Below are 16,870 nucleotides of genomic sequence, written 5' to 3'. Positions count from 1 at the left end.
TCACCCCCCACCCCGGTCCGCCTCGTCCCGCCGGGGGCGGCCAGGGCTCCCCCCGCCGTGGGGCCGGGGCCGGGCGCGGCGGAGCGGGGCCCTGCGTCGGCGAACCTGGCCCGGCGGGGAGGGGTGAGAGGAGGAGCCAGGGCGGCCTTTGCGACAAAGCCCAGTGCGCAGGGAGCTGGTGACCAGGAAGCAGAACCGCGCCGGGCTGCCGCGGGGCGGGCGGACCCCACCGGACTCGCTGCCCCACGCCGCCGCCCCCCCGGGGGGTGGGAGGCCAGTCCTGCCGCCCCCCCGGCTCCGGGGTCGGGGCGGCCGCGGAGCGGAGCGGGAGGCGGCCGGGCTGCTGCTAAGCCGCTTAGGGCCGGGGCTGGCATGAGCCTCCCCGGCGGGGCGGCTGCGGGCTGCGCGCTGCGGCGGGGAGGCTGAGGGCGCGGAACCGCCGCCGGCGGGGGCTGGCGGCCCGGCCCTGAGGAGGAGGAGGCGGAGGCGGCGGAGGGGGAGCCCCGCTCCCTGCGGGGAAGATGGGCAACTGCCTCAAGTCCCCCACCTCGGATGACATCTCGCTGCTGCACGAGTCCCAGTCGGACAGAGCCAGCTACGGGGACGGGGCTGAGCCGGATCAGGAGCCGCCGCCGCCATATCAGGTAGGGGAGGGGGCGGGAGCGCCGCGGCGGAGCGGGCGGGCGGCGGGGCCCGGCGCGGGGGTGAGGGGCGCGGGCAGCAGCCAGGCCGCTCGTCCCGAGGGCCGGGCCGGGGGCCGCCGCCGACACCCCCTGCCCCGCCGGCGCTGGGCGGCCGCCCGAGCCTCTCCCTTTCCGCGCAGCCGTACCGGGGGGCAGCCGCTTTGTCCCTCCCGGTCTCACGGCTGGGGCCTCCCGGTGGGCGGGAGGCGAGGTGCCGGCGGGGAGCGGCGGGTGGCGGCGGCCCGGTTGCCGGGCGGGGGGCGGCCGCGGGGTCCCGGAGGAGGGGGGGTGGGGGGGGGCAGGCGCTTTGTTGCCTGCCCGCGGTGACATCACCGTCTGGCGCGGCGCGGCCGCCGTGTCGCTCCGGGACGGGGACCGCCGCCGCCCGGGCTTCGCTGCCGTATTTTTAGCAGCAGCTGATCCCCAGTAAGTAACTCCCGGCGCAGCGGGTCCCGTTTCCCGCGGGCGTGCGGGGCGCCAGCGGGGAGCTGCTTCCCATTGTCCGGGCTTTTTTCAGTCTCGGAGAGAGAATCTGTTAGTTCCCATCTGGATGATGAATCGGAGAGGGGGGGGAAAAAAAAAAAAAAAGAATAAACCTGGGTATTTACTTCTATCGCTTTCCGGAGGGCGCGGAGGGGTGGTGGCGCCGGTCCGAACGCCCCGCTGCCCGGGGGGTGGCCGGGGGGTGGCCGGGGCGGGGGGGGCGCTGAACTTGGGCTGGCACTTGGCTGCTCCCTGTGGTCTCCATCCCCGCACACAGAAATGTGTGTTGCCCTGAGCAAGCCCTCTGCAGTGCACGGTTGTGCAGCGCTAAAAAATGAAAAGAAGATAAAGAAATATTCCGGTGGTATAACTGCACGTTTTGCTCAAGTTTTGCGAGTGTTTGCCTATCTGAGAGAATAGGACGTGTTCCAGAGAAATCCACAGAAATGGCAGCTGAGGCACGAATTCTGGAGGGTGGCTGGAGAGCTCGCTGTTTTCTAGGATGGGAGTCGTTCTGTAGTTGCGGACCTTGACGTATAATTAACAAAATTGCAGGAAGTATTTAACTGGGCAGACATGTAATCTGGCAGTGCTTTAACAAGTTCAGGAATGACAGCCCTGATAGTGTCAGAGGGCGCCCGGTCTGCAGCAGCCCCCACGGGTGCGGTGAGCCTGCCCTGGTGTCACTTGGCACTGTGTGCCAACTTTGTTCTGTTTGGGTGCAAAAGCTTGACCTTAGAATAAATTTTGTCATGTGGGAGATTTTTTTTTTTTTTTTTTTTTTTTTTTTTGGCTTCTGAACTATGTCTGCTGAAGCCCAGTGTGTAGAAAGTGCTGGGTGGCAGATTAAGCTTTTTAAAGGAGGTGGTGTTCTAAATCAATCCTGCGTTATCCATCCGGTGTGGAAATGCATCGTATTTTTGTCAAATCAACATATGAAGTTTGACTGTTTGTGCTATTTATTGCATTTACATCTGTGATTCTAGGGAGACTTGTGCAGTTGTGTGGGTTTTTTTTTTTTGTGTTCCTTTTTTTGCCCCTTTGAAAACAACCTATTAGCTCTTGTAAAAGGCACAAATCAAGTACATGCCTCATGCAGGCCTTCTCATGCGGATTTCAGTGTAGATAAGTACTCCGTCAAGGGTTTTATTTCTTTATTTTTTCCTTGATGAATAACTTCTTGTTCATATATGTGAGTGGTTGGCTGAGGGCACAGTAGGCAGTAAAATGAAAGAACCTACAGGTGTCTATTGTCGAGTAAGCGTATTCGTAGCAAAACTTCCCTCGCTTGCGTAGAGCTATGTAGCGTCCGGTGATGTGCCCACAGGCACTTGGCTGTCTTGAACATCACCGGGACCCCCTCTGCTGATCCTAGCAATTCCTAAAGCTTCACCTTAAGGTAGCGCTTTGTGTCTCATACAGTCAAAATTCAAAGCTACGCTTTCCACAGGTTTTGAACCGTGAGGGTTTGTGATTTTTATTTATTATTTTTTTTTTAAAAGGCCTTGCCTATGCTATTATGCAGCGTTTCATGTACTTTGAGGTCAAGGGGATTTATGTTTTTATATTGTTTGGAGCTTACAAGATGCACAAGCCAAATTCCAAATGCAAACAATTCCTTATGCACTGTTATTGCTGTTGTGCTAGCAATAGGTCACTCTCTCATTTTAACTGTCAAGTGGCAGCCTGGATTCACTGTTACAAATGGGATTTTAGGAGTTTTGTCCTTTTTTGTGATAATTACTTCTTTTGCAGTGTATTAACCAGAATCAGAGTGTGTATAATAATATAGATGTTAGAAAGGAAAGCAAGGAAGAGGATAAAAAGGGTTTGAGAACTGGTTTGTGGCAACTAGCAGTGTGCACAAGAAAACAGGAGATGAACAATTTGAAATCGAATTACTGAAACTTCGGCCGTAAAATAGACATATTTTAGGAGAGAATAGGATCTGGTGTATGTGCTTGTCTTGGGTTTGCAGCAATGATGTGTCCACTTCCCGAACAGATCTTGCAAGGTGTGCAAACTAGGAGAAGGAAGCTTGTTGGGTAAAGATACACAGTTGTAGAAAATGACTGTCTCTTGTAAGTAACTTCTGTATTCTTTTGACATTTAAAATACTACTTTGTGTTCCGACGGGATTGTGCCATGGGCATTCATAGGGAATCTTGTTAAGCTATAATTTTTATTTAGCTATTGATTTCTAACTGCAAAATAAGCCCCCAATAATAATTTCAGTATTGCACGTCATTCATTTTATCAGTGAGTGCTATTGAACAGACTGAAATACCTACTTCCGAAAGTGAGATTGCAAATTGGATTGGTGGTATGGGCACGTGGGGTAAAGGGGAGTTGATTTCCATTCAGAAGCTCTGCGTGTACCTGTCCGTTCTCTTTGCTTCCATGACAGTATGTGTTACCAGCTACAGCAGAAAGGCCTCAGAGAGGAAGCACCTTTTTAAACAGGTATCTGAGTAAATGCGAAAGTGGTCCGTTAAAGCATCAGACATTTTTCTGGTGCATAAAGGTTAACGGCTAACATGGGGAATAATTAAAATACACCAAAAAAAGGAGTGTGTTGGTGTGGCAGGAGAAAAGGAAGTGATTTCAAGAATGGACCAACATTTTCATAGACAGATGCTAATTTTGGATGCCTCCATTTTAGAACCCAGAAATTACAACTGTTTTTCTAAGTGCTAAACACATGCAACTCCTTTTTTAACCAGTGAATCTGTGACTAGGAAAGAGTTAGCTTTGGGTTTGTTTTTCCTCAAGTCCTCAAAACTGACTATGCTTTCAAGCTTGTTTTCCTTTTCTGAGTATGACTTCTTCACCATCTGTTGGCAATATGCCTTCTGCTGTTTTTCCATACAAGTTCACTGTTTTTTCCAGTTTCTCTTCTAGTAGTTCATCTCAAAGACTTTATTTTGCAGAACAGATGTGCCCTTTTTCTTAATCCTTGTCTCCTAATTCTGTTCTTAGCAGTTGCAGGAAATAATTTGCCAGTTTATTAAACTTTGGGATTCTGCACAGTACAGACTAAACATCTTTTCTCCCTAAGTTTCTAAAAAGTAGTAGCATGGACACAGTACACTGCACTCTTCTAAAAAAGATGTGTGCTACTTGGTAACTTAATAAGCTAAAAGCATAAGAAATAAGCACAAGGTCTTGGTATTTATATTAAACTCACAAAAGCATGTTTAATATGTTGATATGGCAGGGAGACTAATAAAATATTTTATCCCTTTACTTGAAGGGATCCAAAGTATGCTACAGTACTTGGTACTACCTTGTGTTGTCTTACAGGCCCAGAGAAAATGTTTCAGTGGATCTAGTGGCTTTTTATTATTTTTTTTTCAAGGATTAATTTAAAACCTTTTGACCTGGATACTCCTTTGATTAGGCTGTGAGCACAAAATGACACCAGAGGACAGAAACATGAGCTTAACCCAGTATCATGCTCCCATAATCTTCCAAAAGCTGTTGAGGATGGCAGGTTTTGAAAGCACAATTTTGGATTGTCTTTGTGGCCTCTCTTAAACTGAGGTTGCTGCAGTAGGCTCCTTGGGCGGCCTCTGTTAACTGCCACGTGTGCGCATTGTACCCTTGTCCCCATGCCTCTGTCATCCTGCGCTTCATTCCAGCATCCTCAGTTCAGGGAGGTGGCACAGCAGCCTGTGATGACGGTGCCCTAGGTCCCTGGTAAAGTCACTCTCCAGGATGCCCCCCTGCAGCCTCCGTGCAGCGGATGCAGCCCTGCAGTGTTACTTATTCAAGACGTTGAAGTCCCCAGGTTGAACAGTCAGAAAATTTTCTTGGAATAGTCTGCTGCATTTCTGTGTGAAGCTTGCCCTTGTGGATACACATTGGATGTGTTTTGCTGGACAGGGAAACAGAGCTTTCATTATGCTCTCATCGTGACTTAGGTGATATGTTACATTGGTGTTCCGATGCTGTCTTTTCACAGGCACGGTCATCAGTAGTGTGAAAAATTGCAAACCAAATTAATTCTAATAGAGGAGTTGCACCCATTTATAGAAACATTTGTACAAAATTCTCTTGGGCTGCGAATTAGATGATTTATCATCTGTGATGGTGTGTATTGTACAAGAAGGAAGACTATGGCAGTATAATGTTACAATTTAACATTGAGTGGTTGTGCAGAGCTGGAATTGTTGGTGTATGTTGGAACAGCATAAGAGGAGGAAAGACGTGATGGGAAAACATTGTATATGGAAAGCTAACCATGAAAAAAAGCAAACAGACTAGTAAGTTTACTTTCATGTAGAAGAAAAGCAATCTTTAAATATACTCCTATGCAGGTCTTACCATTTGCTCTGCTTGTCCTCCACATCTCTGTGATGACGTGTATGAATTACAGTTGCGTTTGTGGATGTTAACTGAAATACCGCTCCAGTCCACAGTTCCTCAGTCTGGTGGAAACTTCAAAGGGCTTCAAACAAGAGTGCCTCTTTGTCGGTGTGTTGCTGGCTGGTGCCCTAGGTGGAGGTCGACTTCAGTGAGGAGAGGAGGTGATGGAGGAGCTGAAGTTGAGTTTGCTGCGTGGATGAGAAAGGGTAGAGTAAGCCAGTGATGTTTTATGTTTACTTCTTTTCAAGAATATGATTGCTTAAGCTGCTACCTTGTATAACTCATCCTCAGAAATACGCTCGGAACAAGTGCTATAGAGATACTATTCCAGAATGCTACTAACTGTGGAAGACCAAGCACTGAGTGAATGATAAAGTCACTCCTGACAAATAGTTCTAAAACACAATTTAGACAGCTGCATTCAGGAAATCTGTAAGCCTGCCGTGTCTTAATGGTGCAGTTCTGATAAATAATTTTATGTGCAGAGCAATAACAAACCTTGCAAAACATTTTGCAAAGCAAAAATAAACAGTGATGACATATATTTATTATGAACTTCATTGTAATAGCATTCAAGATTATTTGGTTAGCGAACAATATGCCGTGACACTTCTTACTCCTTCCACGTCTGAAGAGCTTGGCGAGTTTGCTGGTAATCAGTGCTAGATGAAAAGTTTCCTGAGGGTGCTAAGTCTGACTTCCTTTCTAGATAACAGAAAGAAACTTGAGCACCTATATTTCCTGCCTCAATGCATACTGGTTTCAGCGTAGCCTGCCAGCCTGGCTGACTGGTGCTGTCTTCCATTTTGCTAGTGAAAAAAGCTGGGGGGCAGGGGGAGAAGAGAAGGCGGCAGGCAAACCTGAAGATAAAGGACACCGGATGGTATCACAGAGTTAGGTAACTTTAATCTTAAAAATACCCATTCTTAAGCTGGTTTTAATGAATATTGGCTGGATACTGTGATTCTTTGCCTGCGTGAAATAAATTTTTAACTCCAGTTGGTTACAAATAGGTGTTAGACCTGTCTAGAGGAAATGGGAAGTGTATGCTGGTGTTGGAGTTATGTGTTACCTTGCTTGTCTTACAAAAATTACAGCTGGTTTCTAGACTCTTTGCTGTTGAGTCCATGACTGGTAGAAGATCTGTTTCTAACCATTCTGGTCAGGTGGTTTTCCAGGAGGAGTTTTGAAGAGAAGAATATATTTATAACCACATTTGATGGAGCACTGCTTGCTGTCTTACATGGATTTCTGCAAGAAATGTCTGAATTGGATCAAGATGCTGTACGAGGTCCATCCCTGTCTTCCGATGTCACTGTTCATCACTTTAACAAAGGAAAGAAGCTCGGTTTAATAAGCGCTTTCGCACACCCTGGTAATGGTTGTAGCCAAACTGGTTGCAGAATGTGAGGTCAGGAAACTAAAGATAACGCCACTTGCTTGTGACAGACTTCTGTCTTCCAGTCTTTGTGTGCTTGTCCTTCTTACTGCTTCCTCGCAGACACACAAAGAGAAATGTATTTGTATCTTGGAGAGGTAATGGTCTGTGGAATAGACTAAAGCAAATCAGCTGTGACTTTTCTATGAACTAACAAAATGGTTCCTAAGAAACCAGAATATTACAAAAAGAGAGGGTTTTTAGGGATGTCATGGCTGAGTTAGAATAAAACCTTCAGGGGGGAAAAAGCTGAAGAGTTGCCATTCTCTGACTCTAAAAGGCAAAGCAAGCTTCAGTCTTGATTTAGACTGGGAGAAAAATTTGCCCTGACATTGTGAAGGTCTCATAAGTGATGTCTTGCTTCCTGAAGGTATGATGTGTTTTTGTAGAAGATGCATTCTTCTCATTCTGCTAGCCTCCTGGGGGGCAGCCACAGCAGCGACCTGTCCCAGCAGAGCTAGAGTCGTGTGTAGTTTCTTGCTGGGTACGGTTGCTCTGTGGACTTCAACCAAAAAAAAAAAAAAAAAAAAATCCCCACCCCAAAGCTAAACTAAACAGAATCCACCAGAACATCACTTCAGCAGCCCTAACATCACCATTCTTAGCTTAGCCTTGTTTAGTTTGTAACTTTTAGCAAATGTCTGAACTGCTTTGTGCTTTAGTTTTCTCACTATAAAATGAGGAGTAATAAACTTTATCTTTAGTGCAGGCATGCTTAGTAATTTAATTCACGTTTGCAAAGTGGTCCATGATAATTTGGTTTTAATAAGATAATATTCCTCCATTATAAAATCAACCTCTGCAGGAATTTATGACAAACCTGCTGCTGTAGAGAGGGAGCTTGATCAGAAGATCTGTTTAAGTCAGTAGATAAGTCTCGTAAAATCTGTTCTGGAATCTGATAGTTCAGCATTTATTTGGCAGCCTGTGTTCCAGATGCTTGATTAGTAGGAATGAAGAGGCAGTGGAGATAGGAATAAGAAATCTTGCCTTATCAGGATGATGAATCTTGGTTATGCTGGGAGACTCTGCATTCTTCCAGGCAAGCCAACCCAAACAAGCAGCACTGCCCTTCCCAAAATCTAGGACCACTGTGTGTTTGGGAAGCTCCTATATTTCCTTTGTGTACCAGTGGTTCGTTTCTGTGATCAGCAGCTGCTGCTGGCTGTACATCTGGGCCTCGGTTTCTGAACCATGGAAAATAAACTGGTTTTATGTCTTAAAGAGATAATGATCTGTGGAATGGACTACAGCAAATCGACCGTGACTTTCCTGTGAACTAATGGGACGTGGTTTAGTTATGGACTTGGCAGTGCTAGGTTAGTGGTTGGACTTGATGATCTTAAAGGTCTTTTTCCAACCTAAACAATTCTATGATTCTAGGGAAAAAAATTCCAAGAGACCAAACAGTTACAGAGAGTGGTTGTTTTATTTACCAGTCCTCCCTAGGAATCTGCCAGCCGCTCTGTTTCTCATCAGTGAAGAAGAAAGTCAGAATGCCAGTGGCATAAAAGCTGCTGGGCCACGATCCACGCGCAGTGACACGGACAAACAGCAGATGCGTGCAGCAACTCGAGGAGCAGATAAAACAACCATCCTTTCAACCGCAGTTGCGTCAGCCAAATCACAACCAGCTGGTTTATTGCATCGGGCATTTCTGCTGATCCACCAGAATGCTTACGGACGCTCCCTGCTTCGCACACGTGCACACACATATACCGTCGTATCAAAGGCTGGGCTGATTTTTGAGCATTTTCAGCCTGCCTCTGTCTTTAGACGCTGGTTTAGCCGAGGGGTGGTGTAGACCTGAGGTGCTTGAGGGAGGACTGAAACTGTTGGAGGAATGAGAGAAACTGTGACTCAGGAAATTCAGTTCCTCCCTTAGCCCCACCATGCAGTGATGAATGTGCAGACTATTATCCCTGCAATATTGAAACCTGTTTCCCTTGATTGTATTTCTTGGACACTGGAGAAGCTTCTGAGTCTTTTCATCTGCTTTTTTCCCCCACTTGGAGCAATTTGTATTTCTAGAGGCATAGTTCAGAAACAGTCCTTGTACATAGCTCACTGAACTCCAAGGCCAAATGCCCATGCAGGGACAACCTCATCCTTAACTTTTCCAGAGCTTGGGGTTGTTATCTAGCCCACGTACCATTAGTTTGGACTATTGAGATAGGTCCTAGAAGCATCAAAGAAACTAAGAAACTCCTGGTTTATGACTAATAAAACTTAACGAAGCCACGTGAATATCCAGTGGTAAGCAAAAAAAAAAAAAAAAAAAAAAAAAAAAAAAAAAAAAATTCAGTCAGTGCTGGTTTGGACAAAAGCAAAGAATCTGCTATCCTGCAGCCGTGATTAAAACCATTACATTTACCAAAAAATGCCAGTTTCTAATCCTTGTTGTGGCAAAACCGCTTTAAAAAAAAAAGTCAGACTAGACTAGAATATAACCCAGAAATAGAGCTATAACATAGCTATATGTACTTGGACAGTAGTTCTGTAGAGATGATAAGGTTTCCCTATCGTCTCACCACTATTACTCTGTATGGCTCTCTTGATGATTTGTACACAGGCTCTAGCCAGAAGGAAATGGAACGATATTTATCTGACTTCATTCATTCCCGTAAGATGCATCTTGGTAGTGGGGGACACAAATCTCTTACGACTCAGTGTGCGAACGTTGCAGAATTGGATGAGGCTGGGAGCTCTTGCTCTTTGTGTTTTAGAGCTGCAGGAGACTTATCTAAGAGATCAAAGTGCATCAGATTCCATTATTTCAGTATCTATGGGACAGTATAATGCATGACTGCTCTGGGATGGTGCCTGTGCCTGACTTTTATTCATCATTGTAATTAAACCCAGATACAGAGTTTGTTCTGTGTGCTGAATGTTAATCACAGCATTTTATTAACACGGTTGTCAAAATCTGTAATTCAGGCATACTATAACTTTGCTTTTTTTTTTTTTCCCCCCTGAATTATTTTGCCTGAATAAATTAATTTTATTTAAAGTTCACAAAGAGAAGTGATTGCTCTCAGGTTTTGAGCAAACAGGTGCAAGCCTTGCTCGACTACAGGCATACTAAACTGGTTTGGTCTGTACTGTTGCTTAACAGAAAGCAGTTAACTGCTGTATTCAGTGGAAACTATGTAAAAGGCTCAGATCAGCAAACTAATGCTGTAAATTCAGATTTAGTCAAGACGCTGACATTAATATTTTAACACCTGTAGACTTTTATTTTATGCTCTATCATAGTACTTGCTTAACTGCCATTGCCAGTTCCCAATGTTTTGGGATTTCTCTTTGTTGTTTTCTGTTTAGGTATTATGACTTATATTGTAGTTGCATCCATGTATCTTCAGTTTAGCTTATGAAATACGACTCAGTCATTGCTTTAGTGTCTGCCTCAGAGCTCTGTAATGTTAAGGAGATATATGAAGATATATATAGATATATCTATTTGGAGACCTTGAGGCACTTGCGTGGAGAGTGGCATCCTTGAAAGTATATCGCCATTCTTGGAAGGAAACAACATCATTTTTAAAATTCAAGAAAAAATACTTGAATTAACTGTTAATTCTTTTCCAGATTAGGGCTTTTTCACCTCTTAGTTCCTGGGTCTCTGATGCTTTATAGGCTGTTACTGACAGTACTCAAAAGAGCTAACAGAATCCCATCTGTAGTCATTAAACAGAGACTACAGGTCCACACCTCTACTTGACAATTATTAGGGATCTGCAAATCGGAAATTAGTAAGAAGCACTGTGTAGGTCTGTCCTGAGCCAAGAAAACTCCTCTGCCTGCCCAGACAGAGGCATGGCTCTTCAGCTAATGGCACCCACAAGATGCTGCAGTGGCTGCGATGGCCAGGTACCCTTCAGCAAGCAGCTGGGTTGAGTTAGGTGGTGGCTGTTGGTCCAAACCTGAGCGAGATGCTCAGTTGCCTTCCCACCCTGCCCTTGACTAGAAGTGGTAACGTGGTACTTAATCCATGGGAGTTGGACTCATACAATAACTTGCCTGGAGCTCTGGCTTGTGTATAATCCGTCTAGCCAGTCATCTGTAAGAACTAAAAATGATGTGTAAAAAAGGATTTTCCATTATGTCTGAATTTAAACAAACTCTCTGGAATTTCTAAGAAGTGAAGTTGTATTTATTTTGCTGTGTGGGTAAAACCACTGAAAGGAAGTTTAACAAAGAATGCCCGTTCCTTTTGTAAATATAGTGAGTTTCTTGATTCACAGTAGAGGGAGTCAGGTATACAGAAACACAATGTTTAATGAATGTTTAGTTTTATTTTTATAAATCCTTTAGGAAAGGAAAAAAATACCATCCACACAAAATTTCACGCTCCAAGTAATCTTTGTTTTCCTCTATCAACTGTATTCTTGTTCAATGAGTAACCTGTTTTTTCCTACCTCCCAGAAGAAGCAAGATGACCTAGATCTAGAGTTTCCTGGGGAAAAGTTCACTTCACCCTATATATAGCTTCTCCTGAAGTGTCTTTATGTAGCTGTCACCTACTTTGAGCCGATAAACTGAGGAGAAAACAGCTGTAGTTTTAGGCTGATGTAGAAAGGGAGGGTAGTTTATCCTTCCTCTTATTTTGGGGTTTATTAAATACATCTTACAGGATTCCAGCATGGTGAAGGCCAGACTTCCAAACTTCCAGCTGCAACATACAGAACTTCATGTCTCTATGTCTCTGTGTGCTCTGGCTGAGTAACGACCAAGTACCTCTTGGTTAACGAGTGAATTGGATCGCGCCCTGGTGCTGGCAGGAGTTTCTGCAGTGGACTCTGAACGTGATATCCTGGTGTCAGAGTGTTCTTTGCTCTGGTCAGGTCGTGCAGATGGGATATTCCTCCAAGCAGTGCTGCTGGTGTGGTGGTATTTTTATGGGAAAGCAAAACCTGGGAAAATGGTATGACATACGTAGTATCAACTATGTAATAGATGCTACCAACAGGCTGTTGGTGTTGAGGGATCAGACAAACGTTTCCACCTCGGGGTAGCGAGTCAAATGGTGAGCAGTGCTATAGGCTGAGGGAAACTTATCCACCCCTTAGGCAGCGTAAGGCTTTTTTTTTTGTTTGTTTTTTTTAGGTATAGGAGAGTTTATCCGAGTCAGTGTGTCAGCAGCTTGAACTGTTTGGGCTTCTGCAACCTTTCTGGGGCGAGAAGGGGACTTTCCACACCCTTAAAGAAAGAAAGTGCTGCTGCCTAACATCACCACGTACTCCTCTCCTGGGGCCTTTGCCACGCCAGGGGTGGGTGCGGATGGAACCCATCGGTGCTCCCGCGCTGGGGTGTGTACCGCTCTGGCATGTGGGAAAGCTAGCATCTGCCTTCGTTTAACTTGACTGGAGGCAGGATTCTGCTCTAGCACTTAAAAATAAAAAATAATGGCTTTGACAGACACTGCTTGGGAGTGAACGTAGCTGAGGCCAAAGTTGAGGCTCGGGGGCTAGCTCTGTGTTCAGCAGACCACAAGCTGAAACTAGGCAAAAATGTGGCGTGCCTCGGGATCGGCACGGTGTGTGTCCCATGTTTCTGGCGCAAGGAGGTCTGATCTAACCATCTGCTGCTGCCAAAAGGGATTGCTTTGCTTTTCTCTCCTGTTTTTCACTTGCACCCACATGCTCTGCAGTCGCTTCTTGGTGGCTTTGGTGCTTATCTCATCCCTCAGTGAGTCAGCTCATACCCTTGAAGTGTCTGCAATGGGTTCTCTTGCTCTTACTTTTCTCCTATCAGATTAGCAAACTGAACTGACTTCCCAGTGGAGACTGGATTTATTTGTTCTCTTATCCTTTTATATATTGCATTTTACATTGTGACATCTCTGGAAGGGTCTAGAGGTGTCAGGTTATTAGATGTTTGCTATTACCACCAAGTATTACAGGAGTTTTGGCTTCTGCATGTCACAGTTAAGGATATGCTCAGTCTTAACTGCATACCAGAGCATGCCCAGAATGAATTTTTGATACTGGTTTGGGCAGTGAGTGCATTTGGGGTGGTCTGTACATGAAATGTGATCTAAAGGTGCCATTTCTAACTTCAGTGGGGCAGTGACATCAGTTGGAGGGATTTGGGATGCTTCAGGACAAACCTCTGATGTAGACAAAGCATTAATTCTGTTTTTCTTAGATGTGATCTTTCTGATGTAAAAAAAAAAACAAACACACCAAAACCAACAGAAACACAAACAACAGAACGTAATAAAAAGAAATATAAATCTGTCTACTGCAGCTGCCTTTAAAGAAGCTTGGATGCTTTTCCTCACTGTTTTCTGGTTTTTTTTTTTTTTTTTTAAAGAAGTTTCATTAACATTACCCAGCAGTTCATGGGTATGTTTGCTAAGTACAGGAATGGGTGAAGACTTCCACAGCCTGTTCATGTTGCGCAGCAGACTGTGATATCCCCTGGGACACAACTGATTACAGTAACATCATTCATCTGCATTGTGGGGTGCTGCTCTGCTTCTTTCCTCACACAAGCCTTCCAGTTATGACTCTGTGGATGGTTTCCAAAGTCTGAACATAACTTGGCAAGCTTTGTCACTGCTGTTAGGAGTTTGATTACCTTTGTGCATATGTATGTGAGGACTGCCAGTGTATGTGGCTTTTAATAAAACAACCTCCCTGTTGTCTAAAATGTTTAGAATGAAGAAATTATATAAGTATGCAAGAGCAGAAGCTAAGTTGGGCCACCTCAATTTGGCTGCCCTGTTTCATTTGTTGTGACTCCTTATTCTAGTTTGGCGTCCCTCAGGAGAGGCCACTGGTTTCCTGCTGAAGCCAGTCTTGTTTAAAGCAAATGGAGTGGCAAACGCCTATTTCAAGAAATAAATCTGAGAAACAAATCTCGCCGCTTCTTTATGCGTCTGGTTATGCGGTGTTACCAACTCTTGGCATTTCTGTGGTCATGCCATGCTCTTGCATAGCTCGAACCCTCTTGCTCAGAGCCTTTCTGTTCAGGCTTCTGAATTCGGAACCAGTAATGCTGAACGTGAGCAGAAAATACCATCTCTATGGTGTTTTTTTTTATTTCATGAACTAAGTTGGGTCAGGCTTAATTTTGGCTTGGAGACCTACAAAAAAAAAAAGCCTGAAAGCCACAGGGGCAGGGGCTGCTGGGGCAGCGAGGGACACCGTTCCTTGTCAGACACCAGTAAGCAAATGGCCCAGCATGCTGTCGGGGCTGTGAGGCACTGCAGAGCTGTAGAAATAGTTCTCTGAATGAGTCTGCTTGCTGCCACTAACATTTCCTTGGTTTATTTCACAAAATATTCTGGCCAGGTTTCAGTTTGAGTACAGTGATGCATTTCAGCTGGACAGAATATAAGTATTTAAATCACACCAGCAGCTGTTGCCCTTTCTCCTTTAAAAAGACTTAAGTAATGCATCAAGCTGAAGTAAGATACATATTTTTTGAAAATCGTAGATGCAGGATGGTTACAGTGTTCCAGCAATAAAGCGCCTGTATATCAGCATAGAGCAGTAATCCCATGTATACTTGTTCACCGATGACATTATATTTGGCTTGCCACAGGCCGAATCCTTACCAGTGGTGCAGCTGCCAGGTGCTGCTCAAGCAATACGAATGGGTTTGTAAAGCTACGAATGGGTTTGTAAAGCTGGAGACTTCACAATGTGCTAAAACTTCCAGCTAGCATATGGTCGTCAGAATCAGGTTTATAAAGGTGTTTCTTTCAGCCCTGCCTTCACTTTGCTTCTACCTGTAGATTGTGCTGCAGGAAAGGTTTGGCCAGGAACCTTTGTGCTTCAGCTGCCAGGTGCTTTCCACCAATGGTCTATCAAAAACCCAGCAGAGATCAAACCAGAATTGCTAATGGAAGATTACTTTGTCCAAAAATTACTTTTCTCACTTTGAAAGCTTTTGTTTTGTTAGTGTCTTAAACTTCCAGGTGGACGTAACAGTGCCTGCAGACATTTATAATAGCCTCAACAAAATGAGGCTCAGATTTAATGAGCATTATCTTCCATATTTTAGTTAAATTAGCTTCGAGTTATACATGACAAGTGATACTACTAGTTGTTCCACAGCATCATAGCGTATATTAACTTGGATAACAGCCGTGTTCAGCACAGTGTTGGAAATTGCATATTAACGAAAGTGTGAACTGGATGGTTTTCCGGTGTCTGAACAAGGGGATGTATGGATAGTTATGCATATGCTTAGTGAAGTTGTTTTCTGCAGGTAATATACGATTTTTGCAAGGTACTGGTCAAGCTCTGCCCTTACTGCTTCTGCAGGGAGCCTTTTTTGATCAACTGAGAGCTAAGGCTCAAGAAACTACTCCACAATTGTAGATTATTCATGGCGAACTTGCACCTGTTACTCTTGTACCGAACAGATCTTAGCTGTTTTCTGAGGTTTACTCTCCTGATTTATTTAGAGATCAGTCCTATATCTCTTTCAGCCTTCATTTTTCTAGGCTAACACTTCTATTTTTATTTTGTTTGTTAATGGATATGATATTCAAGTAACTTGGTTTTCCTAAAAACCAGAATCTCTCACCCCCATAGTGAAACTAAAACAAAACAAAAAGAAGAAAGAAAAAGGATTAAAGCAGGGCTTATTTTAAGTGATTGAGGGATCATTGACTGCTCAGCATCTTGTGAATTTTGTCGTGGTGACTGATAATGGAAGTCAGAGATAATATTCACTTTAAATCTGCAGAACATGCAGCTCAGAAGTCCAAGGGGCAAGCACTTTTCATGCACTGCTAGCCATTACCCTTTCTCATTGGGGTAAACCATTCCAGGACATGCTGGGACCTCACCAGCAATGCAGCATTACCTAAAGTGATACAAAAAAATCAGGGTCAGGCCTGTAAGTTACTTCAAGGCTAATGTGTCTGTAGCAAGCTTCATCAGAGCGAGGAAACTTTCTTTAATCTGATCTGCCAGTCTGAGTTTGCTCCTTAGGCTACTTGCTGTATGGCTTTCAGCAGATTTTATTTGGACATTGGACTCATTTTTGCCAAAGTTCATGGGGAAAGCCATGCCTAGCCCTTTTCTGCCCTCAAGGAAGCATCTAGAGCTGCCCATCTCCCAAAATGCTGGGTTTAGTCCTGCTTCTACTGTCTGATTCAAAACAACAACTGAAAGAACAAAAAAGCATTTGCTGCATGCAGTAATTTCTATTCATGTCTTTACTGTAGCGGAGATCTGCCTGTAGGAAAGGAGGTATTCCGAACAAAGACAGGAGTTCTGGCACATCTTGTTACGTTGCCTGTTGGGTTCAGAGATCAGTGTGCAAATCTTTCAGTGTCCCCAGGGAAGCACCTTCCCTGACCTCACTTAACTGCAGTGGTGTGTAAAGAGACCAAGTAAGTTTAGTCCTTGGACTTGGAGGAGCGGCGCTAAATGCCATCTGCTTCCCAGGCTACTCTGCTGCTCTCGCTGCCTCTCGGCGATGCGTTTGAGGGGTGTCCCTTTGGAGACCTTACGGTGAGCTAAAAAGTCTACAAAGATAACTAAAACTTTTTGGTAGTAATTGATGATATTTCTGTTTATGGAATTAAAATCTGAGCAGGAAGGTTCTTTTTCTCTTCTTTTCAAGCCTGTCTAGTAGCTATTACAATTACATCTGTAGTTACACTCCTAATGACTCCCAAAGTAACAAAGTGTATTCCAGACTAAATGTCATAAATTAAGCCTAAAAAACTTCCAGGGTTTTCTTAATAGGTGTTTTGCTGTGGCTGTGTTGTGTTGGTGGTGTTTTTTTTTTATTATTTTTCTTTTTTTTTCCCCCTCCATGATAACATACCCGATACCTCCACATTTACTGCCTCAAAGTTCAGTGTTACTCTGTTCCAGTGTGTTATTATGACTGCAATTTGTCTGTGTATAAACTGGCAATACTTACTTTT

At 44.5% G+C, this 16,870-nt stretch overlaps 1 protein-coding gene and 1 long non-coding RNA gene across 2 annotated transcripts in view; both read left to right on the top strand.

Moving 5' to 3' along the window:
* The first annotated feature begins 1 nt into the window (after nt 1).
* The window catches only part of RNF11 (ring finger protein 11), a 32,078-nt gene continuing 15,209 nt past the window's right edge, over nt 2–16,870 (top strand). Inside the window, exon 1 of the mRNA XM_080406311.1 lies at nt 2–644. Coding sequence (XP_080262437.1) covers nt 522–644 — 123 coding nt within the window. The 5' untranslated portion in view covers nt 2–521. The remainder of the gene's footprint in view (nt 645–16,870) is intronic.
* LOC308071233 lies at nt 655–13,275 on the top strand. Its single transcript, XR_013931021.1, has 2 exons — nt 655–6,432; nt 6,701–13,275. It is a non-coding gene; the product is annotated as an uncharacterized lncRNA (long non-coding RNA).

This window comes from Falco punctatus (genome assembly GCF_963210335.1).
Source record: "Falco punctatus genome assembly, chromosome: 11".
In the NCBI taxonomy this organism is placed as follows: Eukaryota; Metazoa; Chordata; class Aves; order Falconiformes; family Falconidae; genus Falco; species Falco punctatus.
Note: the sequence above shows the minus strand (reverse complement) of the source record. Positions and strands in the feature narration are given on the sequence as shown.